Source organism: Babylonia areolata, chromosome 1 (assembly GCF_041734735.1).
Source record: "Babylonia areolata isolate BAREFJ2019XMU chromosome 1, ASM4173473v1, whole genome shotgun sequence".
Classification (NCBI taxonomy): Eukaryota; Metazoa; Mollusca; class Gastropoda; order Neogastropoda; family Buccinidae; genus Babylonia; species Babylonia areolata.
The window spans coordinates 71,394,218-71,417,864 of record NC_134876.1 but is presented as its reverse complement, the minus strand read 5'-3'; the positions used below and the strand labels follow the sequence as shown (position 1 = coordinate 71,417,864).

The 23,647-nt window shown below is 38.6% G+C and overlaps 1 protein-coding gene across 2 annotated transcripts; it reads left to right on the top strand.

The window, feature by feature from the left end:
- The first annotated feature begins 1,441 nt into the window (after positions 1-1,441).
- On the top strand, positions 1,442-10,149 carry LOC143286834 (uncharacterized). Of its 2 annotated transcripts, none has more exons than XM_076594670.1 (6): positions 1,442-1,619; positions 2,827-3,142; positions 4,195-4,323; positions 4,772-5,694; positions 6,112-6,176; positions 6,923-10,149. In XM_076594670.1, exons 1-6 carry the CDS (start codon positions 1,513-1,515, stop codon positions 6,973-6,975), a joined length of 1,593 nt encoding a protein of 530 aa, XP_076450785.1. In that variant the 5' UTR covers positions 1,442-1,512; the 3' UTR covers positions 6,976-10,149. The 2 variants fall into 2 exon arrangements, with proteins under 2 accessions (XP_076450785.1, XP_076450777.1); XM_076594662.1 differs by having other exon boundaries at positions 4,192-4,323.
- The last annotated feature ends 13,498 nt before the right edge of the window (positions 10,150-23,647 follow it).

Sequence of the window (23,647 nt, the reverse complement as noted above, 5' to 3'; positions counted from 1 at the left end):
ACGGGACAAGGGGGTGGGGTGGAGGACTACAAAGCTCCCCTGAAGCTAACAAAAAAACAAAACAAAACAAAATTTACAAAACAAAACAAACATATCTTCTGCTCGTAATGGTAATGAATCTCTGGTACTTCAGCTTTAGATCCCAGATCTAAATAATCACAAAAAGTAACCCCGAAAAAACCCAACAGCACCCATCAACTTGATCAAGTATACCACTGCAACATCAGCTGGCTTAATTTCAGCACACAAAAAAAAAAAAGAAAAAAAAAAAAAAAAAAAAAGAAAGAAAAAAAAGCATTGTCCAATGTTGCAGTTTTTGTTGCATAAAGTGATGAATGCCTAATGGCTAGACAGGGACAGAGATCATGCATGTGTGTGTGTGCGCATGTGTATGTATGTGCATCTCTGTCTTTATGTGTCTTTGGGGTTGGGGTGTCTATTCATGTACACACACGTATACCAGTGTGTGTGTGTGTGTGTGTGTGTGTGTGTGTGTGTGTGTGTGTGTGTGTTCCATGTTAAAACAAGGTTAAGAGTGAAAAACATATCAGCAATTCCCCCTCCACCATTTTCTCTCTGCATCTGCAGATATCTCAGGAATGGCCTCTGGGGCTTTTCTGTAGCAGTCAAACCCTACAAACAGATGCTTTATTTTTTCTTTACTTTTTCCAGTGAAATGGACAAATGCATTTCTCTGTGTAGGTCTCACATCCCTGATTTATGTTATTATTTAGCCAAGGGATGAGCGCTACTACTAGTATGTGTGTCTGCATGTGTGTGTAGAGAGTGTTCGGGGAGGTATATGTGTATGTGTATATGTGTGTGTGTGCGTGTGCATGTGCGTGTGTGTGAATAGAATAGAATCTAAAAAAAAAAATCTATTCTATTCACACACACACACACGTCACACACGTGTGTGTGTGTGTGTGTGTGTGTGACTATGAGTGTGTGTATGACTGTGTGAAGGTGTGTGACCTTGTGTGTGACGTGTGTGTGTGTGTGTGTGTGTGTGTGTGTGTGTGAGTGTGTGTGTGTGTCCGAGCGCGTCTCTGTAAAGTGTGATGTGGGATTGTGCGAGTTATGTAGTCCGTGCGTATAGGTAGGAGATACTTGGGTCACACAGAGAGAAACATGCAGGAAGTGAGAAAGATGCCACACACACACACACACACACACACGCGCGCGCGCGCGCGCGCACACACACACACACACAGAAATGACCCCCCCCCCCCCCCCCCCCCCCCGCATAAAAAACAACAACCCCCAATCGCTGTTGTAAACCTGGATAACAGCGAAGAATTGTATGTGAAACACTTTCTGATGTAAGGATAAATGCTGCTGCCACTTAGATGTAATGTAAAGACATTATGTAATGTAAAGACATTATTCGACTCTCCCTGATATTCACCGTCATGATCAAGGGGAAAACTGCCTTTCTCCGGCGGTTTGACTGCACCCCGTCTTTGGAAAGTCATTTGGGTTGCCATTTTTCGTTGACGGAAAACAATAACAATGGCCTCCCTTGTTAAGAACATTCACTCTCGCTCCTTATTTCCTCACAGGCCGATGGTCCACAGAATTCAATCCCCGCCACAAAGTGAAACTTGCGGCAACTTCAGGTAGGGTCAACAGATCAGTAAAATATCATTGTTCTTGCTTTTTGACAGGACTAGATATTTGATTTCGTGTGAATTCTGACGTTTAAAGTTAACCGGTGTTTGTCAGCGATCACAATTATATCCATTAGCCTGCAACTGAGCTGTATGAACCCCGAACCCCTCCCCAATCTCACCCCAATTTCTGCCCCACCATCTGCATCGTTTCACAGGCATAACTCCCACGCCTCTTATCCCGGGTTCCCAATGCACAGCCACACTCGGGTTTGTCAGCCAGAGCTTCAGGGAACTGTTGATAACCCAGATGAGACCCAATCCTGCTGCAGCGTCAGTTATGTTCACACACATTGGATCTTAAAGTTAAATAATCTCTCTCTCTCTCTCTCTCTCTCTCTCTCTATTTAGATATGTATGTATGCAATATCCACATTTCTTCCCATGTACTCTTTTTCCATTCAGTTTCATTTTGAAGACGGAAAACGTTGTATTGGTTAATAAGATTGTAATAATTATATGCTCTGCATTTCTTCCCCACTCGAATGCCTTAAACGGGGCCATTAAAAGAGTGTAGGTGAAAAAATGTACAGCACATTTCAATGATTTTAACTAATTTACAACTTTTTCCGTCTTCAAAACTAAAGAGTACAGGGGATAAAGCAGGAGATGTCATAGTTATAACATATTAAGATGTATAATATTTACTGTATTTCATATGAGTAAGAGTCTGTCAATGAATTGCATTGCATTGCAATTATAGATTATTGTACAGTCATTTTAATTTTTATGGTTTCAGGTGTTATCTGCACTTCCTCAGCATACTCATTTCATGACTTTGTTCTCAACATTGTTGACATAACAAAGGATTAGAATACATGGATGAGTTATGTGTGTCATTACAAAGGTAGGGGTCCATTTGTCCTTACAAGCAAAGTAAAATATTCCTGAGTTCACTGACAGAAGCCAGATGTTAATGACACAAGAAATTTGAACAGTTTACTGTTTAGATATTTTTATTTCACAAACTTGTGCAGTTCCATGTTAGTTCAAGACAGAAAGAGGTTGTGTGTGTGTGTGTGTGTGTGTGTGTGTGTGTGTGTGCTTAGTGTTCTCTGTATTTCTAATGTCATTTTACTATTGAAAGCCATCCCCTAAATACCAGTTACCTTTTCTCTGTGTGCTTTACAACAGTTGTATCCCTTCATTATTGCAGACGGCTGAAGATGGTGAGGAAGCCCAAGGACAGCAAAGACCAGCTTGGGAAGAACATCATGGACCCAGCTTCTTGGTCACTGAGTGACAGTGATCTGGAAACAGCTGATGACAGCAGCATAGAAAGCCAATCAGACAAGTGCCAGTATAAAAACCAGCTGAAGCTTGATATCAACATTCCCAAACAGCTGTCATCCTCCCGCTGCTATGGCAGAGGGAAAAGCCTGGAAGACATAGCTGTTCCACGCCTTCCCAAGATATTCCAGGATGAGTTTTTCCTGCCTGATGACGCAGATTTTTGGCCTACAACTGCAAGTGTAAGTGAAAGGATGGATGTGGGAGATACTGAAGCACTTTGAGCCAGAATCTGAATTTGTTTTGAAACGTTGCTTTTGATTCCTATTTTGATTGGTTTGCAATATCTGATTTATAAGTGTTGAACATTCAACCTGAGGGTCCTGATGGGGTGAGGGTAGTGTAAAGATTTAGTTTTATTGTCTTTTAGGTCGAGAAACAAGCATGTCTGCTAGTAGCTAAATGATGTAAATCTCCATCATGTTTTCATACTTGCAGAATATCAAACTGATGTACCATAATCCATGTCATCATTCAGTGGGTTATGAATGGAAATTACATGAACATAACTGTTTATTCAACATGCATACCCTGAAAGTTGAACATGGCTTCCTAAATATGGGATATAAACAGCCAAAAACATGAAAGCTTACTTGTACTAGTTGTAATTTTTTTTTTTTTTTAGTGAATACAAGTTGGAGTGGCAGCTCATGAACACAAAAGAAAATTCCTATATCTTATTTATATCTCTTGATTTCAAGCTATCATTCCATGAATTGACAAGAGCTGGGTTGAATTTATATTGGAAAAGAAAGGTTTATATTTGGTCAAAATATACTTAATCCAGTCATGTGTAATGAAACCAAGTGTAATGGTGAGGAACCTGTTTTGCCTTCTTCATTGGAATATAAATTGACATATGTTTTAAAATGTTTTATAAAGAATTTCTCTCATTTCTTTTTACTTTTGATTTATTTTGTTTAGGTTGATTCTTTTTGTTTTGAGCCTTTTTTTTTTTTTTTTAGGCATCTATAGATTCTAGAGTGAGCAACATGTTAGCAACATGTTATCACTGATATACTCATATAGTCATAATTTGATGGATCCAAATACCATGAAGCCTGCTGTCTGACTTTTTTTTTTTTTTAACTTTTGCTTTTGGTTGCCCTTTGGTTGAAAACAACTTTTGTTGTGAATGCATGCATTTAGTGATTTACCTCAGTTTATAGAGATTGTGGTTAGTATACAGCCTGTAGAATTTCAAAGAAAGGAGTTATATTTATTGTTTCAGCAGAAAGGCCTGCGAGCTAGCACTAAGCATCAAGGCACCCAGCGTCAAATCACTACAGTTGGCCGAGGAAAGATGATTCAGGATCATTCTGTCAGTTTGAAGACAGAGCTTGCAGATTCTGAATTGAGCAATGTAAGGTTTGTGCGGAATGTGGTGATGTGCCTTTACTTAAAAAAAAAAAAAAAAAAATTGAACAAAGAAAAAAGAAAGTGTTGAAACATTATCAGAATTCAATTTTATTGATCAGATCTCAGATATGTGATAGATTAAACAGTTCACTGATTCAAAAAGTTCACAAAAACATGTGTACTTATTTTAATTTCGTATTTTAGATTCTAACTGAAGGCTTGGATGTGTAAAATCACAATTGCTTTAAATGATTTATTTTAAAACATTTTATTATGATTTGTCCATTTTAAAAGTAAATTGGACAAAAAATATAAGCTACTTCCAGTATTAATTTTATGTTTTTAGCTCAACTGAAAAAAGAATGAATTGCTCAGAAAAAATAAACTAGATGAAAAACATGTTTCATATATTCTGCTGATAGCTTATATTTTCTGTTATCTGTTTTGTTCAGGCATGTGGGAAACATCCCGCTCAGTCTTCAGTGACAAGAACTGACCATGCTATCAGCTGTCCCCCCAAACACAGGTCCATTCTCATTGACAACAGTGAGTTTGCTTTTGAGCCTTCTGCCCCTGTGTTTCAGCCTCCAGACTTCTGTTTTGAGTCTTCTGAAGATTTTCCTGGTTTAACTGCTTCAGTAAGCTCAAGGCCTGTGCACAGGATACACAAAATCAGCACTCAGCCAAGGTGTGTCAAAGCTTCAGAATCAAAAGACACTTCATCAGTTTTTGAGGATACTGAGGAGTCAGCCAGTGCATCCTCCTGTCGATTACCTAAAACTTTGAACAGCTCTCAGGGACCGATGGGCATTATCCCCAAATCTAGTGATTCTTCTGTTGATCCTTGTGAATCTCCATTGAACTCCATGTTTGTGGAAAATAAAGAGGACATGAAAGATGAAAGCACTGACAACTGTAGTGAACTGTCTGTGTCCCAGATACCCAGAAATATCATCACTGTGTCTGGAATCCAGTGTTCTGACACCTCTGAACTAAATGATGGTGGGGACAACATACCTTTGAAGGTAAAATCTCAGGGCGGTGACAATGTTTCTCCAAACATGAAGCCTGAAGCTTCACCTTCCAGGAAACAGACTGACAGTGAAGAGTGTGCTGTCACAAAAGTCCCACCAGCTATTGAAAACACCTGCCCAGGTGCGTCTGCAGAAGACACCTGTACCAAAGAATCCAGGCCACCTGTCAAACCCAGGAAAAAGTCGGTCACTGGCTGGAAGCTGGAAGACGCACTGGTGGTGCACGTGGGGAATGTGCCCAAAGGCTGTGGGGAGCAGCTGAAGCACTGCATTAGCAACTTTGGCAAGATACTGGACATGGAGAAAAAGTCCAAGAAAGGAATCAACGCTTGGCGCTTCAGGTCAGCATGTCTTTGAAATGTTTGGTTTTCTCTTGTCATGTGTTTGTCGTTTTTTTTTTGTTTTTTTTTCCTACATCTCTGAAATGATCATTATGAAAAACACATATTGTACATCATCAGCTAAGACACTGACAAGTAAATTCTTAAGTAACCTATTACCTGTCTAGTTGATATGTCAAAATGAAAAATCAGGTACAGAAAATTACACATTGTCCTGAGACTGAGCCATCCTACGCATTTCTGTTGTTTTTGCTTTGTCTTTTAAGCATTTTCTCTCTCCATCAGTCTGTGCTGGTTTCTTCAAAGGTGTGTTTCTGTATGAAGTCTGGTTTAGTTTGGAAAATTAAAAACATATTTGTCCAACAGTCATTGAATTGTTGTATGTAATAATCCATTGTTAAAATGCTGCTGTTTCAGGTTCGAAACCAGAGAGATTTGTGACTATGTGGTGGAGTGTCTGAACGGGGCTGAGCTGTTTGATGGTAATGCTTGAAATTTACTATGAGATGATATAGTTGGCTGTTCTCTCATTGTCACAAACGCCTTCTTTCACTGTTGTATTGATTTTTATCACAGCAGATTTCTGTGAGTGAAGTTAGGGCTACTCTTTCCAGGAAGAGCACATCGCTACAGTAAAGTGCCATCTTTTGTTGTTGTTGTTTGTTTCTGTCTGTGAGTGTATTTGTTTTACTATTACTTTCAAATTTGGATTCTTCTTTTTCTATAGAATTTAGCCAGGGTTGCTGTTGGTTCTTTTATGTGTGCATAGTGTAGGCTGCACATAGGACCTCGCTTAAGTTTATTGTTTCATCTGAAAAACTTTCGGTGGTGCAGTAGAGTGTGTGTGTGTGATTGTGCGTATGTATGAACATTAAACAATCATTTTAACTCACGAAAAAAGTCACCACCTTCAAAGATAGCACAGGCAACCCATGCCTTCCTTCAAACACACTTCTCATTCACACTTGCACATAAGCTGAGATGAATCACAAGTTGTTAAGTACTGTATACTGAAGCAAATGTGTGAAACACTCAAGTATGATTAGACCCGTATCTGAATTTCACAAAGCATTCTGTTCCACCTTATGAGACAATGTTTTATTGAATAAATGAGCTTTGCTCCTAATGATTTTTCCCTTGCCTATCTTTCCTCTTGAAACAGAGTTGTTGAAAAAACAAATCAAGAACAATCATGATTGATAAGACAAACGACTTTATTGTTTTTCAGGCTTTTCCAATGCTTTGGAATGCTACCATCTGGATGGGGATGAAGATGATTGATCAGCTGCATGGAACATGTGATTGTGACCTCTGAATTCTTTTGAATGCTCAGTATGATTTACCTGTAGTTTTTTTTTTTTTCTGTTATGAAAACTGTCCTAATCTTTTCACCCACCTTCAGCAGAGAAAGGGGAAAAACTTGGGTAACTCTGATATACATTTAAAAAATGAAGGAAAAGAATTGTCAGAGAAAGAAATTCTGTGATTGTGAGAAGTTTCTGTGTTAGCAGATGCATATATTTTGTTGTAGTCAGAATGAGGTTACTTTTCCATTTTTTAAAAATTATTTTATTCTATCCCATGCCAAATGAAATGCATGATTCATTCTACTCATTTTTTCTCTGAGGTGATGCAAAATATTGTACTTGTGCATTTGTGAGAAAGAGAGAGAGAGTGAGTGTGTCTATATACATGTCTGCATGTGTTTAACAGAAGATATTATGATTAGTTGCTTATATGAGAACCTTTATGAATATTTTTTGATGTGGTTCGTTGATCTGCTCTTTATTTTAGAAACATAATGAAATAAATTTTGATATATGTGAATCCTAGAAGTTATGTTAGGCTATGCTATACCTGTTGTTCATAACACTTAAGAGCGACGAGTCCATGGATTTACTGGGATTCATGTGATATATATGTATATATATTTTTTTTAAAAGGTAAAGGGGTACACATATGACGCATGCGTGCGTCTCTACATCAGTGTCATTGTCTTTAAAATGCATGCTTTATGATAATGTACGCATCATTACATGTGACTGTTGGAAGGGACGGGAAGAAGCTTTTCTCTCTTTAATGTCTCAACAAACATTCTCTCTCACTTTTCAAGAATGATGAAATGAAATATTCAGATTTTGGGAGTGGTTTGGTATGTTTTAATCTGGATTTAAAAAATCACATTTTTAGAAATAAGTGTTTTTAATCAGATGAAATCTGACTTTGTCATTGCAACCTGTTATCAAAACATCAGTGACCATTCAGACTTAGAATTATGCCTTAAAGATTATGGGTTTTAGGTAGATTGAAGATTACTAACCTATTGGTATTTGCCTGAAGGGTACATGTGGATTTTTACACTGGAATGTGTGTATCAATGGGATATTTACTCAGAAACAGAAGCATTTTACATTTTTTCTTTCTTTTAATACCATTTCCCAACCACTCCCTCAAAGATTTTAAAGATTTTAGATTAAAAGTATTTTAATCCTTTTACTCATTTTGGGGTGTTGAAGATATGATAATGATATGTGCACACATAGTCACAAGTTCAGTCCAAATGTGTCATATGAAACAAACATAAAAGACACTGAAAATAGATTTTGAAAATAAACTTCAGAATACTAAAATTTATGTTGCAGGAAAAACAACAAACTACACACCCTTCCCAAGTTTTATCATTTACTTGTGTCTTCTTGGCAGGAAATATATTGCATGAACCAAACTGATGATTGTGATCAGTATTCACTTGGTATTCGTCCATTTTGAATTAATTTGTTTTCTGTTCATTTTAAAACGATGAAATTAATTTCCAGTAGTTCCTGAATTACATGCCTTGCAATTCTGTTTTCTGTATGTTCAGTTTCTCTTCTGCCTATTCCTGTCTGCAGTTTATGATTAAAGCAGTGAAACTTTACCTAGAAATAAGAAATAAGGACAATATATACTGAAATAAAGCAATAGCTTTTGGTTCCATCTCAGTCTCTCCAGATATTGAACAAATCAAGTGTGGCCTTGATCAAAGAGAAGGGAAATAAAAATGCATTATCATGACAGTGAGAATGGTTTATCTCCCTTTTATTATGTGATCAGGTTAACTTTCACGGTAGTTCATTTAGTTGATCTGCACCTGTTTATGGCCCTGAGATGAGTAATAGACAAAAGTATGGATATATTTATTTAAGAATTATTCTGCAGTGTGTGAAATTATTTTAGAATTGATAAGTTGATGGATTGGATACACACATGTATGCAGATTTTTTTTATGTCTGGAGAGGAAAAATTTTATATGCGCATGCATTTTTTTATGCATGTAAACAGAGAAAGGCTGGCAATGACTGGGTGATTCGGCAAATATGTAGATAACTCTGTGATAATTATTTAGCTAGAAACCCCATAGATTCTTACAACTGATTTTTTTTTTTTTTTTTTTTTCTATACAGCTTAGGGTAAATTCTGAGATATATAGAGTGTCTTGTACAGTTAGAATTAATAATTCGGAACAGTTTAGGTTGTGTGTGTGTGTATGTGTCTACAAAAAGAAAGATTATGCATGCATGAATATGATTTTTGTGAACTGAAAAAAATCACACAACAACGTACTTCTGATGGGGTTTAAACTGATGTCATGCCAGTTAGTGATGCTGACCACTGTGCTGCGGCAGCTAGTGTGTGCGAATTTCAAAATCTGTTGATAATCACTGATCATTTGGTCTTTCTTCAGGGCCATAAGGGCAAAGGAGCTGCTTTATTTATCCGAAAGCATTTGAAATGACCTTGTCGCAATGCAGATGCTGTTTCAGTTCTTGAACTTGATATTGCTTGAAATTTTTTTTTTTTTTTTTTTTTTGTAGGTGGAAATCCATTTTCAGGTAATCTAGACCTGTATAAGAGGTCAGCTCAAGGTGCTCTGAGACTTCTTGGTAGTTTATTGAGTGGTACTTTTTTAGCTCTTTCCTCACCCACCTCATACCACCTACATCCCACCCTTTGTCTCGTCTGTGTGTGAGAGGATGGGTTGATGTTGGAAACAAAGAAAAGCATTTTGGGGATGGACGTTTCTTTGTTTTATTTTTTTTACTAATCTTTTTTATTGTATTTCTATTTTCCATGTCTGGTTTCCATGTGACTGTGACATTTTCTGTGCATTTGCTGATACGGGAATTTTGAAAGTGCTGCTTCATGTTTTGACAGCTGCACACTGTCTGTGAACACATTTTCATGTGTGAGTGTGTGCTTGTTTGTGCGCATATGTACATATGTATCAATGTTCACAATGCAAAGGTGTGAGCATGTGTGTGTGTGTGTGTGTGTGTGTGTATGTGTGTGGTTGTGCATGTGTGCATCTATGCCTGCTGTATGTGTGCCAATGTGTTTGACAATGTATTGGTTTTATTTTGTTACATGAAATTTGCTGAGCTCATTATGTGATTTTAAACAGATTTTGAAACTTAACTGAATAAATTTGCATGTTTTTCCTACACTGGATGGAGTGTTCATTTGTGTGAATGTATGTATGTAGGTATACACATTGACTCTTTAGCAATATTCAAACAATACACGAAAATTGAGCTATTTTTATCTTCATATATATATTTTTTGCCTTTGAATATTCAGCATGTAAAGATTCTGTGCATGATCAGAATCTACATATACAGTGAATAAATTAAAACAGAATTTTTGTCACTGTTAATAAAAACCAAAAATATGAGTCAATCACCAGTTTCAGTTTAAATGAGGCAACAAAGCCTGTGGATTGATCCAACATCAGATCTTAAAAACAAAACAAAAAAAAACCAAAGAGGTAGCGATGGCAGAAGCCTGACCTACACAGAAAACTGTGCACTGGGCAAACATTGAGAACCAATACGCCACGCCTCACTCAAGAAAAAAAAGACTAAAAATATTTTGAAATATTAAAATTTTTTTTTTTTTTTTAAGAAAAAAAAAGAGGAATGAAATAATAAAGCAGATAAAAGAGGCAGATAAAACTATAACGAATGGGTAGGTAGAAGACAATGAACATAAAATAAAAGAAAATGGGCCACATTCAGCATGATCATGCATGCACACAAACATATCAAAGACACCAAAAGAAAATGTACAAATTTGTCCAGCCTCACAGACACCCAGTGACAGGACAGTCACCGAGGAGAATGATGGTGGACAGAGCGAGCACAGGTTGCACGAGGTTGATGCTGTCGCGTGCATGGAAAACAAATATAGTCGTCGTACCCGAACAGCTTGCAACACCAGGCAGCACGATTTCTAACCAATAACAAGAAGTGCATGGACCGGGAGTGGATTGCACGAGCGATCTCAGCAGCGTTAAGTTTTCTTGGATTTAAGAATTGTCCTAATTCTTTGGAAATAGTTCCAGTTCCAGTTTCTCAAGGTGGCGTCACTGCATTCGGTCAAATCCATATACGCTAGACCACATCTACTAGGCAGACGCTAGACCAGCAGCATAACCCAATGCGCTTAATCTGGTCTTGAGTGCATGCATATAATCATTATATTCTCGTATATATCAAGGCGGATTTCTTCTACATCATTTTAACTAGAGGATAACACTCTTGTTGCCACCGGTTCTTTTTCAGTGCGCGAGGTGCGTGCTGCACACGGGACTTCGGTTTATCGTTTCATCCGAATCACTAGACACCTAGTTTGATTTCCCAGTCAAACTTGGGAGAAAGGGCGACGGAGAGCGGGATTCGAACCCAGACTCTCACGGACTCTTTGTATTGGCAGATGAGCGTCTTATCCATTATGCCACCAGTTCTGAACGCTAAGCAAACTTTGGGCTACTAAGATCACTCATGCGACCCAGCCCTGAGCTGTGTGACAAAGATGCTGCACCGAGCAGCACCAACTGTCAACTCTTCAAACCCGCAGACAGCAGATGAGGCTGACAACAATGTACAAGGTTGTACAACTACCAACCCTGCCTCTTGATTAGTTGACTTGGAAAGCGAGGCATGGAAGGTGAAGAATACAACTTCAAACCTTTCAGTAAACCAATCAGTAAACGGGCCGTGAACGAGGGCATAGGATTCCTCAGAGACAAGCGACTAAAAATTACACTGGAACTGCACTGGAGTGGAACAACTGTTCAGAATTCAATATAATAAGAAATATTGTGGCTGCCTACTCAGTTTTCGTTTTCACGTCGAGGGTCACATATCATCTCAGACTTCATTGCATTGGACAGCCTCAGTTTCCGATGCGACAACTGCCAGTTGTGGCTCTTACGATGTACAAATCCAGATCCAGATCCAGAGGAAGACCGGCGAGGATTACCGGAGCTGAGACTGAACACAGACACTAATAACCCCAAGTGAGATATTATTAGTGCCTTGCGGACTGAAATACACCGAAGAGCAGTCGAGTGATGTGGCATCCAGCCTCACATCCTTGAAGTCTCTGCCTTGCACAACGTCCAAGACATCTGCATTTAAAAAACAACAACAAAAAAACAGAGGCGGTATTCGGTAAGGGTAATTGCTTTTTCGACAAACTGTTTTCTTCTTCTTCTTCTTCTTAAACGCTTATTGTGTTAGGCCTGTTAGCATTGCTAATAATTATGACAGTGCTGAATAAAGATTTCAAAGATTACTCAACAATTCTTATAATGAGAAAATGCCATAAATGGTTTAATTTCAGTCACACACACACACACACACACACACACACACACACACACACACACACACACACACACACACACACAGATAAGCAGGCAGTATACACACAGACAGGTAGATGTATAGAGTGTCAGAATTTTCTCTGTTCCAGTCCCAACCTATCGGTCGTAGTTCATACATGAACTGAGCGAGAGTACTGACAGTTGTACACAATTAATAACGTTCTGTGGTGTTATCACATCCGTTTTTGACTCACTTGTGTAAACAAAGTGAGTCTATGTTTTAACCCGGTGTTCGGTTGTGTGTGTGTGTGTGTGTGTGTGTGTGTGTGTGTGTGTGTGTGTGTGTGTGTGTGTGTGTGAGTGTGTGTCCGTGTGTCCGTGGTAAACTTTAACATTGATATTTTCTCTGCAAATACTTTGTAAGTTGACACCAAATTAGGCATAAAAATAGGAAAAATTCAGTTCTTTCCAGTCATCTTGTTTAAAACAATATTTAACTAATGTGTTTGCTCAAAGTCTGTGACCCAAACTAAAAAGGAGGGGTGAGTGGGAGGACGGTGAGTCGGGTGGATGGCTGTGGTGGATTGGATAAGAGGTTTCAGTGTGACATTTTCAAGGTCACCGATGTGTGCGCAACACGCGGCATGTGACAGTGAGTGGGGCTGTCAAAACCTTTGGTGGGCTGAAAACTGGCACACGGGTATGTCCACAGGCAGATGTTGAGAAAGAAGTTATGTCGCAATACTCAGGGTACCGGTGACAACACGAATTCGCCCCCCCCCCCTCACCCCCTCTCTCTCTTAAAGAAAGAAAGCTAAAAACACTGGACGCATCACATGAGGATTGCTCACCTGTCTTTCGCAATGCAGGCAAACTGAACAACATGCAACAACCTCAACAAAAAAATGTGCACTTGCACACACACAATTATTCGCTCAGTCCCTCTTTCACACACACACACACACACACACACACACACACACACAAGTGTGTGTGTGTGTGTGTGTGTGTGTGTGTGTGTGTGTGTGTGTGTGTGTGTGTGATTATAACTGACCAGTGTTGTTTTTTTTTCAGTTCCAAATTATTCTTTAGTTACGTTCATGAGAATATTCGTCTGCATGTACACACTGCTATGGACTGGGCCTGTTTATGCATGCAGTGAAAGTCAAAGAGACCCCCGCCCTTTGGGGAAACAGAACATTCACCCATCCATGCACGCCTCATGTCGCGGCATTCTTTGTGACAACGCTGGGAAAGTGTTTCAGCTCAGGTTACACAAAAACGGATTCTGGGCCGGAACAGGCTGCCTGCTGGATTCTAATTCACCTCTGTGGACATGTTTTGTGACCTCCAGTGACATTTGTCAATATATTTTCACATTGCTGCATAGCGCCCGACCTCTGGCTCGATAAATGGACGACGGAAGGGAATTTGTACTTTCTGGTTAACACGTATTGTGTGACAGGCTGTTTCCTGGGCTCACCAACAACGGCCTGTTGCAATCGGACGGCATCAGGTATACCCAGCGAGATATAATGGCAGGTTATTGCCGGCATGGTGGTCACAGAGTATTGCAGAAACCAAGCTTCCAGTCTGACTGGTTTCGGCCGGCGCTTTCATTGGCCTATTACATAAATAATGAACATGCGTGCCGTGTGTTCGGCGCAGTATGCGTGAGCACGCAACTCACACACAGACACACGCATATGCTTCCACATCATGGCACCCACCCACCCACACCAGTAACTGAGAATCGCCATAATACAGACATCAAAGAATCGTCAATATAGCATACAAATGCCAGTGACACAATCATCACAACACCATAAGAAAGCTGGGTCAGGCATCAAACTATCAAATAGCACCCAAACGCCTGCTTCGACACCAGCTTATCCCCAAACACTGAAATGAACAGTCTGTTTGGACACGACAATGTCTTCAGCTGAAAGTATAGGAAATGGGGGATTAAATGTACCAGATTTAAAAGCATATATGCAAGCACTAAAACTCACTTGGATACGTAAATTTAAAATAACAATGCACAAATGGACAAATATTTTTCAGAAGTGCACCCATTTATTTGTGGAATCGAAAAATATGGTCCTAGTTGTGCTTTGGATAAAAACAGCGATAATAGATTTTGGAAGGATACTTTAATGGCTTATAATCAATTTTGTAAATATATGAAACCAACTTCTCAAAATAAAATGGAGTTGCTTTCAGAACCAGTATTTTATAATGAGAAAATCTAAATTAGAAATAGCACAATGAAATATAGAAATTGGATTCATAAGGATGTATACTGTATAGCACATTCCTTGGTAACAATGGAATTTTCCTCATACAGAATGAGTTCAGTTTAAGATACAGAATGAAACTTAACTTCTTAACGTTTAATGGATGTATAATGTCAATAAAGAATATATACCTATATGGCAGACAGGATTTGATAAGCCAAAGAATTGTATTCGCAACAGTATTTTTGGGCCGCTAAAAAGATAAATTTCATATCTAAAGGAGATAAGATATTCATCAATATATTCACAACAGAAGACAAACTTCCAAACTCTTGTGTCAAGTGGAATGAAAAACTGGGAAAAGATATTTCATGGAAAAAAGTATTCAACAACAACAACAAAACACACACAAACAGCAACAACAAGATGTTAAACTAAAATGGTTTCAGTTACGTATCATACATAGAATTTTGGGAACACATATCGTTCTAAAAGAAATGGGAATCAAAGATGATAATTACTGTGATTTCTGCATGGAAGAGAAAGACAGTATTGAACATAATTCTGGGTGTGCAGCGTTTATCAACGTTTCTGGAAAAAAAAAAACTTCAAAGAATTAGTGAAAGCAAAATGTGTAGTGTGTTTAAACTACAAATAAACAAACATATTGTATTATTCAGATTTTATGAAAATACATGCACAGACCGAGTATTTGATTTGTTAATACTCCTTGGAAAATGTATATCTATAAATGTAAATTTGATAATTGCACACCGGATTTGACTGCATTTGAATGGTATCTTTCTTCACATTACAAAATAGAAGAACACAATGCTAGAATGGGAATGAACGTACATAGTTTTAAAACAACGTGGCTTCCGTATCAGTCAATAATTGATAATACCTCTTAACCGCACATGTCACAACTTATACCGCTACTGAAGAATCTATAAACTTGGCTGTCGACTTATACTGCTACTGAAGAATCTATAAACTTGGCTGTCGATGAAAAAATAAATATGTGTGTATACTTATACATGTATGTATATTATAAAAGCAGGTGTTTAGATAATATGTCGGTTCTTTTTTCTTCTTCTTTCTTTGGCCATGGCACTTCCTTAGTATTGTTCACTGTGCGATGAACCTTTTTTTTTGTTGTTGTTGTTGTTGTCTGTTAGTTTTCCTTTACTTGTTGTTGCTGTTTTATTTCTATTTTTCAAAATTTTCTTTTCTTTATATGTTATGAAATGGAAATACCCTTGCAAATCAATTGCCGCTGTAATACTCTGCAATTGTTCAAGGTGTTAATGTTTTATTTCTTCTACAGTGGTATGTATAAACTGTGCAAAATTCTGGTAATGAGATGATGATGTTTCTCGAGAAATGTAACAACAACTGAATTCCTCAGTGTTACATAGTCCAGTATGGATGTTTGTATGATGCGATCTTCAGATGTTTGATTTTATTTTTGTTGTTGTTCATGTCTTTTGTTTTGTTTCACTAATTAAAAAGAAACAACAAAAACGGATTGTTAAAAAAGAAAAGAAAAAGATCTCATCAGCCCAATGCCCAAACGCCTGTGACACAACAACAGTATCATTGGAAGTACGCAGATATACCATCAAAGACATCACAATGTCATCAATTCAATGCCCAAACACACACACACACACACACACACACACACACACACACACACACACACACACACACACACCACACGCACACGCACACACATACACTGTCTCAATATAGATAATGAATTTTCTGTAACTTATACATTTGATTGTTCATTAGGTAAGATAAGGATAATCTATTGATAAACCTGAATCCATCGTTTGGACCGAGGCTGCATTGACCCGATTTGTTTAGGCACCCACCTTTCTCCCTCTCTCCCTCCCTCTCTCTCTCTCTCTCTCTCTCTCTCTCTCTCTGTGACCACCAGTATATCTACCACCCTCCACCTCCATGGTCAGAGAGGGGGTGTGCCAAACTGGGACAACGAAGTGGAGGGGGGTTATTCCTTCCACCCCGCTCCCCCGTCCCAACTGCCTTAGAGATAGTGGAAGAACTCTGGTTTATATATTTATATATATATATATATATATATATATATATATATGTGTGTGTGTGTGTGTGTGTGTGTGTGTGTGTGTGTGCTCATACATACACGCACATATATATATATATTTCAAGTACTTGTCAACAGTGTCAACGTTTATACACACCTGGCTTATCTTTTGTTTCAAGGTCATTGAAGAGCTTAAAGCGATGGCCAGCGGTGTATACACAACTGCATTCTTCTATGTTCCGTGTGTGTGTGTGTGTGTGTGTGTGTGTGTGTGTGTGTGTGTGTGTGTGTGTGTGTGTTTCTGTCTCTGTCTCTGTCTCTGCCTCAGTCTGTCTGTCTGTCTGTCTCTTTCCCCTTCTTTATGTTCATTTTACAAGTTCATATTTTTTTTCTTCTTTTTTCTAATTTGGTGTAGTCATATAACAGCGTTGTAATTATAACCTTTATTACGACAACGCAAGGAACTGTCTTTTGATTCATCAAAATGTATGAAATTACCCACTGGCAGTAAATGACCACGCGTAATTTGACTAGCCAGCTGTTTTAGCATAAACCATCAGTTTAGAAGGGTTTCTGAAACTGTGCAGGATGTCGGGCTGTCCAGATTTGCTCAGTATACACAGCTAGCAGTCTTAATCTTTAATTTTTTTTTTTTTATCCAACATGTCTATCGCCCCTTTTAAAGGCTAGCTGTGTAGGTCTTAAAAGGTACTTCTCTTTCTTACATAAATGGTTTGTTTGACCACACACACTTCAAGGGTTCTTGACACCAAACACCTCTCACCCCTGTCCGATGTTTAAATAATTATCTCATGCCAAGTCCACATAGTAAAGCGACTCAGACACCAAGCACAGACTTAGAAATGAACCGGATTTACAAAATTTCGAACCGCGCATGCGAAAGGCTAGACTTGATGAGAAATTGATTTCACAAACTTTTTTTTAATTCCTTGCCTATGAAGGCCGAAATATTCCAAGATCAAGTCTTAATTCAGAAGAGAAAGCTTTTATTCCACCCCCCCAAAATTGCGCTCTGCTTAGGTAGGTTCCTCAGTCGCAAAAAGAAGAAAAAGAAGAAGAAGAAAGCGAGAGCTAGCGAGTGGAGAAACTGCGACATCAGTCGCACATAATGTCAGCCATTGTTTTACAGACCTATATCGCGAACTCTCTCTCTCTCTCTCTCTCTCTCTCTCTCTAAATCTTTTTGCAAATTTATTCTGAAATAAGGAAAAGTTTGTTTAGTTGTTACCTGTGTAAACATTTTCCCAACTCGACTGGGACAATGATAGAACGGAGCTAAACAATGTCAGTTTACTTTAAAACAGAGAGCCTTCCATGAGCTTTATCAATAATCAATCTTCCCGGCTTCTGAGTGCGGCGCTCGCACGCATGCACACACACACACAGAAAGAGAGAGAGAGAGAGAGAGAGAGAGAGAGAGAGAGAGAGAGAGAGAACACCCCCCCCCCAAACAAACACACACACAAAACGACAACAACAAACAACAACAACAACACACACAACAAACAAAACAACAACAACACATGAGCACACACAAATACACATATGCACACCACAGCACACACTCGGATAAACACACATTCAACCACACACACAACTGAACACACTTGCGCCCACGCATGTACGTGCACACACACATACGCATGCACGCAAGCACGCACCGATTTTGTTTTTGACCCGAAAAGGATGGACTTTCTTCTTATCTAACTAACTATATCTATCTATCTACCTATCTGTCTATCTAACTATACATATATAAATTGCAAATATGTATAAAGAACAGAGGGAGAAGAAGAAGAAGAGAGACAGAGAGAGAGAGAGAGAGAGAGAGGCGAGGCCTTCATGACTCACGTGTAATATACACTTAATCCAACAAAGGAAGAAGAAGAAGAAGAAGAAAATAGAATGACACTACAAAGCAGATATGGCCCTAAAGACAAACACTGATGTGACCTTGACCTTTGACCTCTAATTTTACAATACATTCATGTTCTGGCCCTAACCAACCTCTATATACTCTGTTAATTGAAACTAGGATGAACAACCCATGTCATATCATGTTTCTATATTTTTCGATTTGCTGTGTTATGACCTTGAACGTTGACCTTTGACCTTGTTTCATTACATAAAATGTCTTGTTCTCGCTGTGACAATTATTGAAGCAGATTTGATGAAGACCTTCTCCCCCTCTTTAAAATTAAAAAAACGAACTTATCAGTATCATATTCCTAGGTGTGACATTGACTTTTAACCTAGGAATCTGAATCACGGATCATGTTGCAACCAAGACAGGTCATAATTCCAAGTCTGATTAAAAAAAAAAAGAAAAAAAGAAAAAAAAGAGGGGCGGGGGAGAAAGAAAAAGAAAGAAAAAAAAGTAAGATAACTCCTTTGTGAAGCCTTTTCTATAATTTTTTTGTCAAATAATGACCTTGACCTTTGACCTGCCTTTGACCTCTCACCCTTCTTGCCATATCAACATAAAGCAGATGACCTCAACGGTTTTAATCATACCTACCTTCCTACCGAGTTGGCTTCCTGCAGCACTTGTAAAGCTAAGAAAATGCCCACATTAAAGTTTCACACACACACACACACACAACACACACACACACACACACACACACACACACACACACACACACCGGGTTTTTAATTTTTTTAAATTTTATTTTACATAGACTCACTCTGTTTACTCACATGACTAAAAGAATAAATGATGAAGGGAAAAGGAGAGAAAGGTGGAGGAGGATGTAAATGACAGCAATTAGGGTCAACTGAATTCTATCTAAGGAAGAGAACTGATTAATTGTATGCCGAATACGACTGCAGTTTCGTCCCCTGTGGATTCCTGAGATATCTCGGCATTAGCAAGTGAAACTCTGTGGCAAGCGATCCAGAGAAATACACAAGTCAATTTGGGCAATCTGATTGATACAACAGTTGGGCTCGTTGTAGAGAACATCCAGCTTAGCTTGCAATGTTTGTTTTTCTTTCCTTTCTTTCCTTTTTCTTTGCATGCCTTTTTTGTCTCTTTCTTTCTGTTCTTTTTGTTGCTGTTTGTTTTTTCACCTTGTCTTTCTTTCTTTGGCTGGAGAGGACACCCAGCTTTCGTAGACGCTTTTTTTTTCTTTCTTCCCCCTTCCATTCTTTCTTTCCTTTATTCACAGTTCATTTCTTTCTTTCTGTAGCCAAGCGCTCAGCTGGCTTCAAATACTGCTTCACACACGAACTGGAGCAGATACCTTTTTTGTAGCCAACCTGCTGGTCTTCAATGACTCGCACAGAAATGCGTGACGCCATTCGAATTGTAAATGCAAAGCCCATTCTAAACAGATGCTCCAAACATTTATTAAATCAAATCTATGTATTATTCACTGCCAGATTATGTCTGTTGTGCTTACACACTCACTTTAATCAGTTAGAAGCATATATGATTTCAGTTTAAATCATTCGTCGGTGCAGGGATTTCAACTGACACTAAGTTTCACTGCAGTGACGGTGTCCAACCATTGACCTGTCGCAATAACGCTATTCAAATTCGAATTTGAACTGAAAGCTGTTAGGCATCCAGTCGCTCATATTCACAGGTGTTGTGCTTGTGTCCACACGCTCATTTGTCGCACCCACTGTCAGCTGCCTACCATTATACTGCACTGTCTTCTCATCTTCTTTCTTTTCTTCTTCTTTTCTATAATATTGTAAAATAAAACAGTAGAAAAACCCTTTGTGACTGGCCTTTACATGTCTCTGGCCTGTGCGCGGATCATTTCTGCAACCATACTCTTTAATTCAGTAAATCAGTAGTTGTTTTGCAGCCCCCTCATCCTTATATGCCACTCGGTTCTCACACAGCTGCATTTCCTTTACTGATTCACCCTTCTCTTTCTTTCTTCCTTACTTTCATCCTTCCTTCTTCCCGTCCTTTATTTATTTCCTTCCCTCCTTTTCCCGTCCTTAAAAATCATTTTCTTTCCTTCCTTCCATCCTTTCGCTCCTTCCTTTCCTCCCATTCTTTCTTTATATGCAGCCTTCCTCCCTTTCTTTCTTTCCTTTATTCATCCCCTTTTCTTCCTTTCCCCTTCCTATCTTTCTTTCCTTTTTTCCTCCCTTCATTTCTTCCTTTCTTTACATCTTTTCTTCTTCCCTTCTTTTACGTTCTTCTTTCCTCATTCCATCCCTTTCTTTCAATCCTTTCTTCCTTCCTTTCTCCCCCCCCCTTTTTTTCCACCCATTTCTTTCTTTCTTCCCAACCTCTCTTTCTTTCTTTCCTTCTTCCCCCTCATTTCTTCTTTTCTTTCCTTCATTTCTTTCTCATTCTCTTCCTTTCTTCTTTCTTTCCTCCCCCCTTCATTTCTTTATTTCCTTCATTTCTTTACATCCTTTATTTCTTTCTCACTCTCTCCCTTTCTTCTTTCCTTCCTCCCCCCTTCATTTCTTCTTTTCTTTCCTTCCTTCATTTCTTTCTCACTTCCTTTCTTTCTTTCCTCCCCTTCCTCCATTTCTTTCTTTCTTTTCTTCCTCCCCCTTTCCTTTTTTTTCCATTCCTACCTCACTCCTTATCTGTCCTTTCTTCCTTCCTTGCCTTCCCTTCTTTCCTTTACTTCTCGTTTCCTTCATTTATGATACCCTACCTTCTATCATTCCTCTTCTTTTTACTCTCTTCTTTCGTGTGTTGTTGTTTCGTTTTCAAAGCTGAATTATCTCTTCTTATAAGCAAGGCCTCATCTCCGACTCCAGTGAACGCCCGAAAAAGCACACACCAAGATAGTGTCGCAAGCGACTGGTGCGTCAGATCAATCGAAACGTGTAGGCGTGTTATAGCGGGAGGAGTGGCAGACATTACACACAAGAACATCACGAACTTCAATGTCCACGTGATTCCCATGAGTGCGCATTTCCCAAATGCCCAAAATTCAGTCAAGCAGTAGCCATGTGCTTTCATTTCGCCTGAGAATGTGTCAGGTCAGCGTTACACCCACACTGGAACAATCAACATCCAGTTATGTCAGTCACATACTGTATTAGGGCGTGTGTGTGTGTGTGTGTGTGTGTGTGTGTGTGTGTGTGTGTGTGTGTGTGTGTGTGTGTGTGTGTGAGTGAGTGAGTGTGTGTGTGTGTGTGTGTGTGTGTGTGTGTGTGAGAGAGAGAGAGAGAGAGAGAGAGAGAGAGAGAGAGAGAGAGCGTATTACTTTTATACATGTGCCAAATATATCTACAAAGTTCTAATATTCTCTCACCATACGTCCTTTTGGAAAGGTCCCAATGTGGGACACTGTTTACAAGGCTTCTGAAAGATAAACTAAGATAAATTTGAAAATTAAAAAAAAAGACTAAAGAAGAAAGGATTATAAATTAGATTGGGAATATAACACAAGCCGAGATAGGAATATGACGATAACATTGACAATGGTAACAATAATAGGTAATGGTCATAGTGTGAATATCAGCTAAAGACGCAGATAATAGATGCGTGACAGTTTATAAAAGCAATAACAATAAAAAAAAAAAAAAAGGACTTTTACAATGCGGTCGTTCTCTAAAACACAAGGGTCAAGAACAGATACCACATGCCAGCATCTAGACCACCATGAAAGCAAATTTTTACGAATGAGTAAATGAGTTTTAGGCCAAATTTGACCTGAAATTTTGTTTCAGTATGGCGAATTTGGCAGGGAAGTTTATTCCAAGTGACAAGACCAAGGTACGAAAAGGGTACGGTTTTCTTGGAATTTCTTTTCACGATGTGGGATACAGAGAATGTGTGAATCAGCAGATGATGGCAATGAACGGGATGAAACACAGGGCTCAACAATGTCAAACAGGTTCTGTGGGTACCACAAAGAATGGTGATGGAATGTTTTCATCAAAAGTGATTATAATGTTTGTTTTCAGTTTATTCTTTCTTTCTTTCTTCATGTATTTGTTTATCTATTCATTCATCTATTCATCTATTTTTATATTTTTATATTCATTTATTCAAACTAAATATATCATATATTAGCTTCTTGTTTTGACATTATTTCTTTAGTAGTAATTATCGGTCAAAGCAGCTACATCTGATTAATTTTAACGTGAAAGTTGCACTGTGCTCTTTTAAGGATCATGAGTTTGTTCAACATGATAAGTAACTCTTTCCACAAAGGATAATCAGTCACCCGTTTCACTCAATGAAACTTGAAAAAATTGTTGACCCTTGCAAACAAGTTATTTGTCACACAAAAAAAGTTTTTGTGGAAACAACAGTTGCTGTATAAGTTATATGTTCACTCTGTGTGTATCGATCAGAACACAATCTCTCATGTCCACAACTACCACCTGTGGCGTGGCCTGAGGGGATAATCACCGTGGAAAGATTTGGGGGGTGGGGGAGGTGTCCATCTAACGAAGATCAACAATGGTGATTAAGTCGAACAACTCCATTGTCACGTAGATCTACCTGGCAGCGCCTAGTTGCCGTCAACACACACACACACACGCAGTCTTCACCGTAGGATTTCACTAATATCATCTAATATCATCATCTCAGATGAACAGACTATAAATAAATAAATTTCACTAACGTTCGACAAAGAACCACTCCTCAAACTACAGCAGGAAAAAAAAGAAGGAAAATGTCCATAGGATTCACAGGTCAAAACCACAAAGACCGAGATATTTATCTATGTTAAAAGAATAAACAAACAAACATAAAAAAACACAACTAGTTTGGGTGTTGGACCTTTGTGTTTGCTCAATGACCCTACATTTACATAGTCTTTGGTTTACTATCACTTCAGTGTCCCGGCATATGTCACAATCTGACCCAAATAAACACCAATGGTCTGTTCAAGTGGCCGAGATTGTGAACGTCAAAAAAAAACATCGATCAAAAAAGGTCAAGCCAAGCCACATGAATTAAAAAGCAAAACAAAACAAACAAAATCAGTACATGTCATAAACCGCATACAATCTGAGTGCTTTTATAATCATGGGAGT

Bases quoted from the DNA above. Each gene is read 5' to 3' on its own strand.
- LOC143286834 (XM_076594662.1), top strand. From the start codon at position 1,513: ATGGCCTCCCTTGTTAAGAACATTCACTCTCGCTCCTTATTTCCTCAC. The intron at 3,143-4,191 runs GTAAGTGAAAGG...TTATTGTTTCAG, and splicing joins TTTGGCCTACAACTGCAAGT to CAGAAAGGCCTGCGAGCTAG. The intron at 4,324-4,771 runs GTAAGGTTTGTG...TGTTTTGTTCAG, and splicing joins CAGATTCTGAATTGAGCAAT to GCATGTGGGAAACATCCCGC.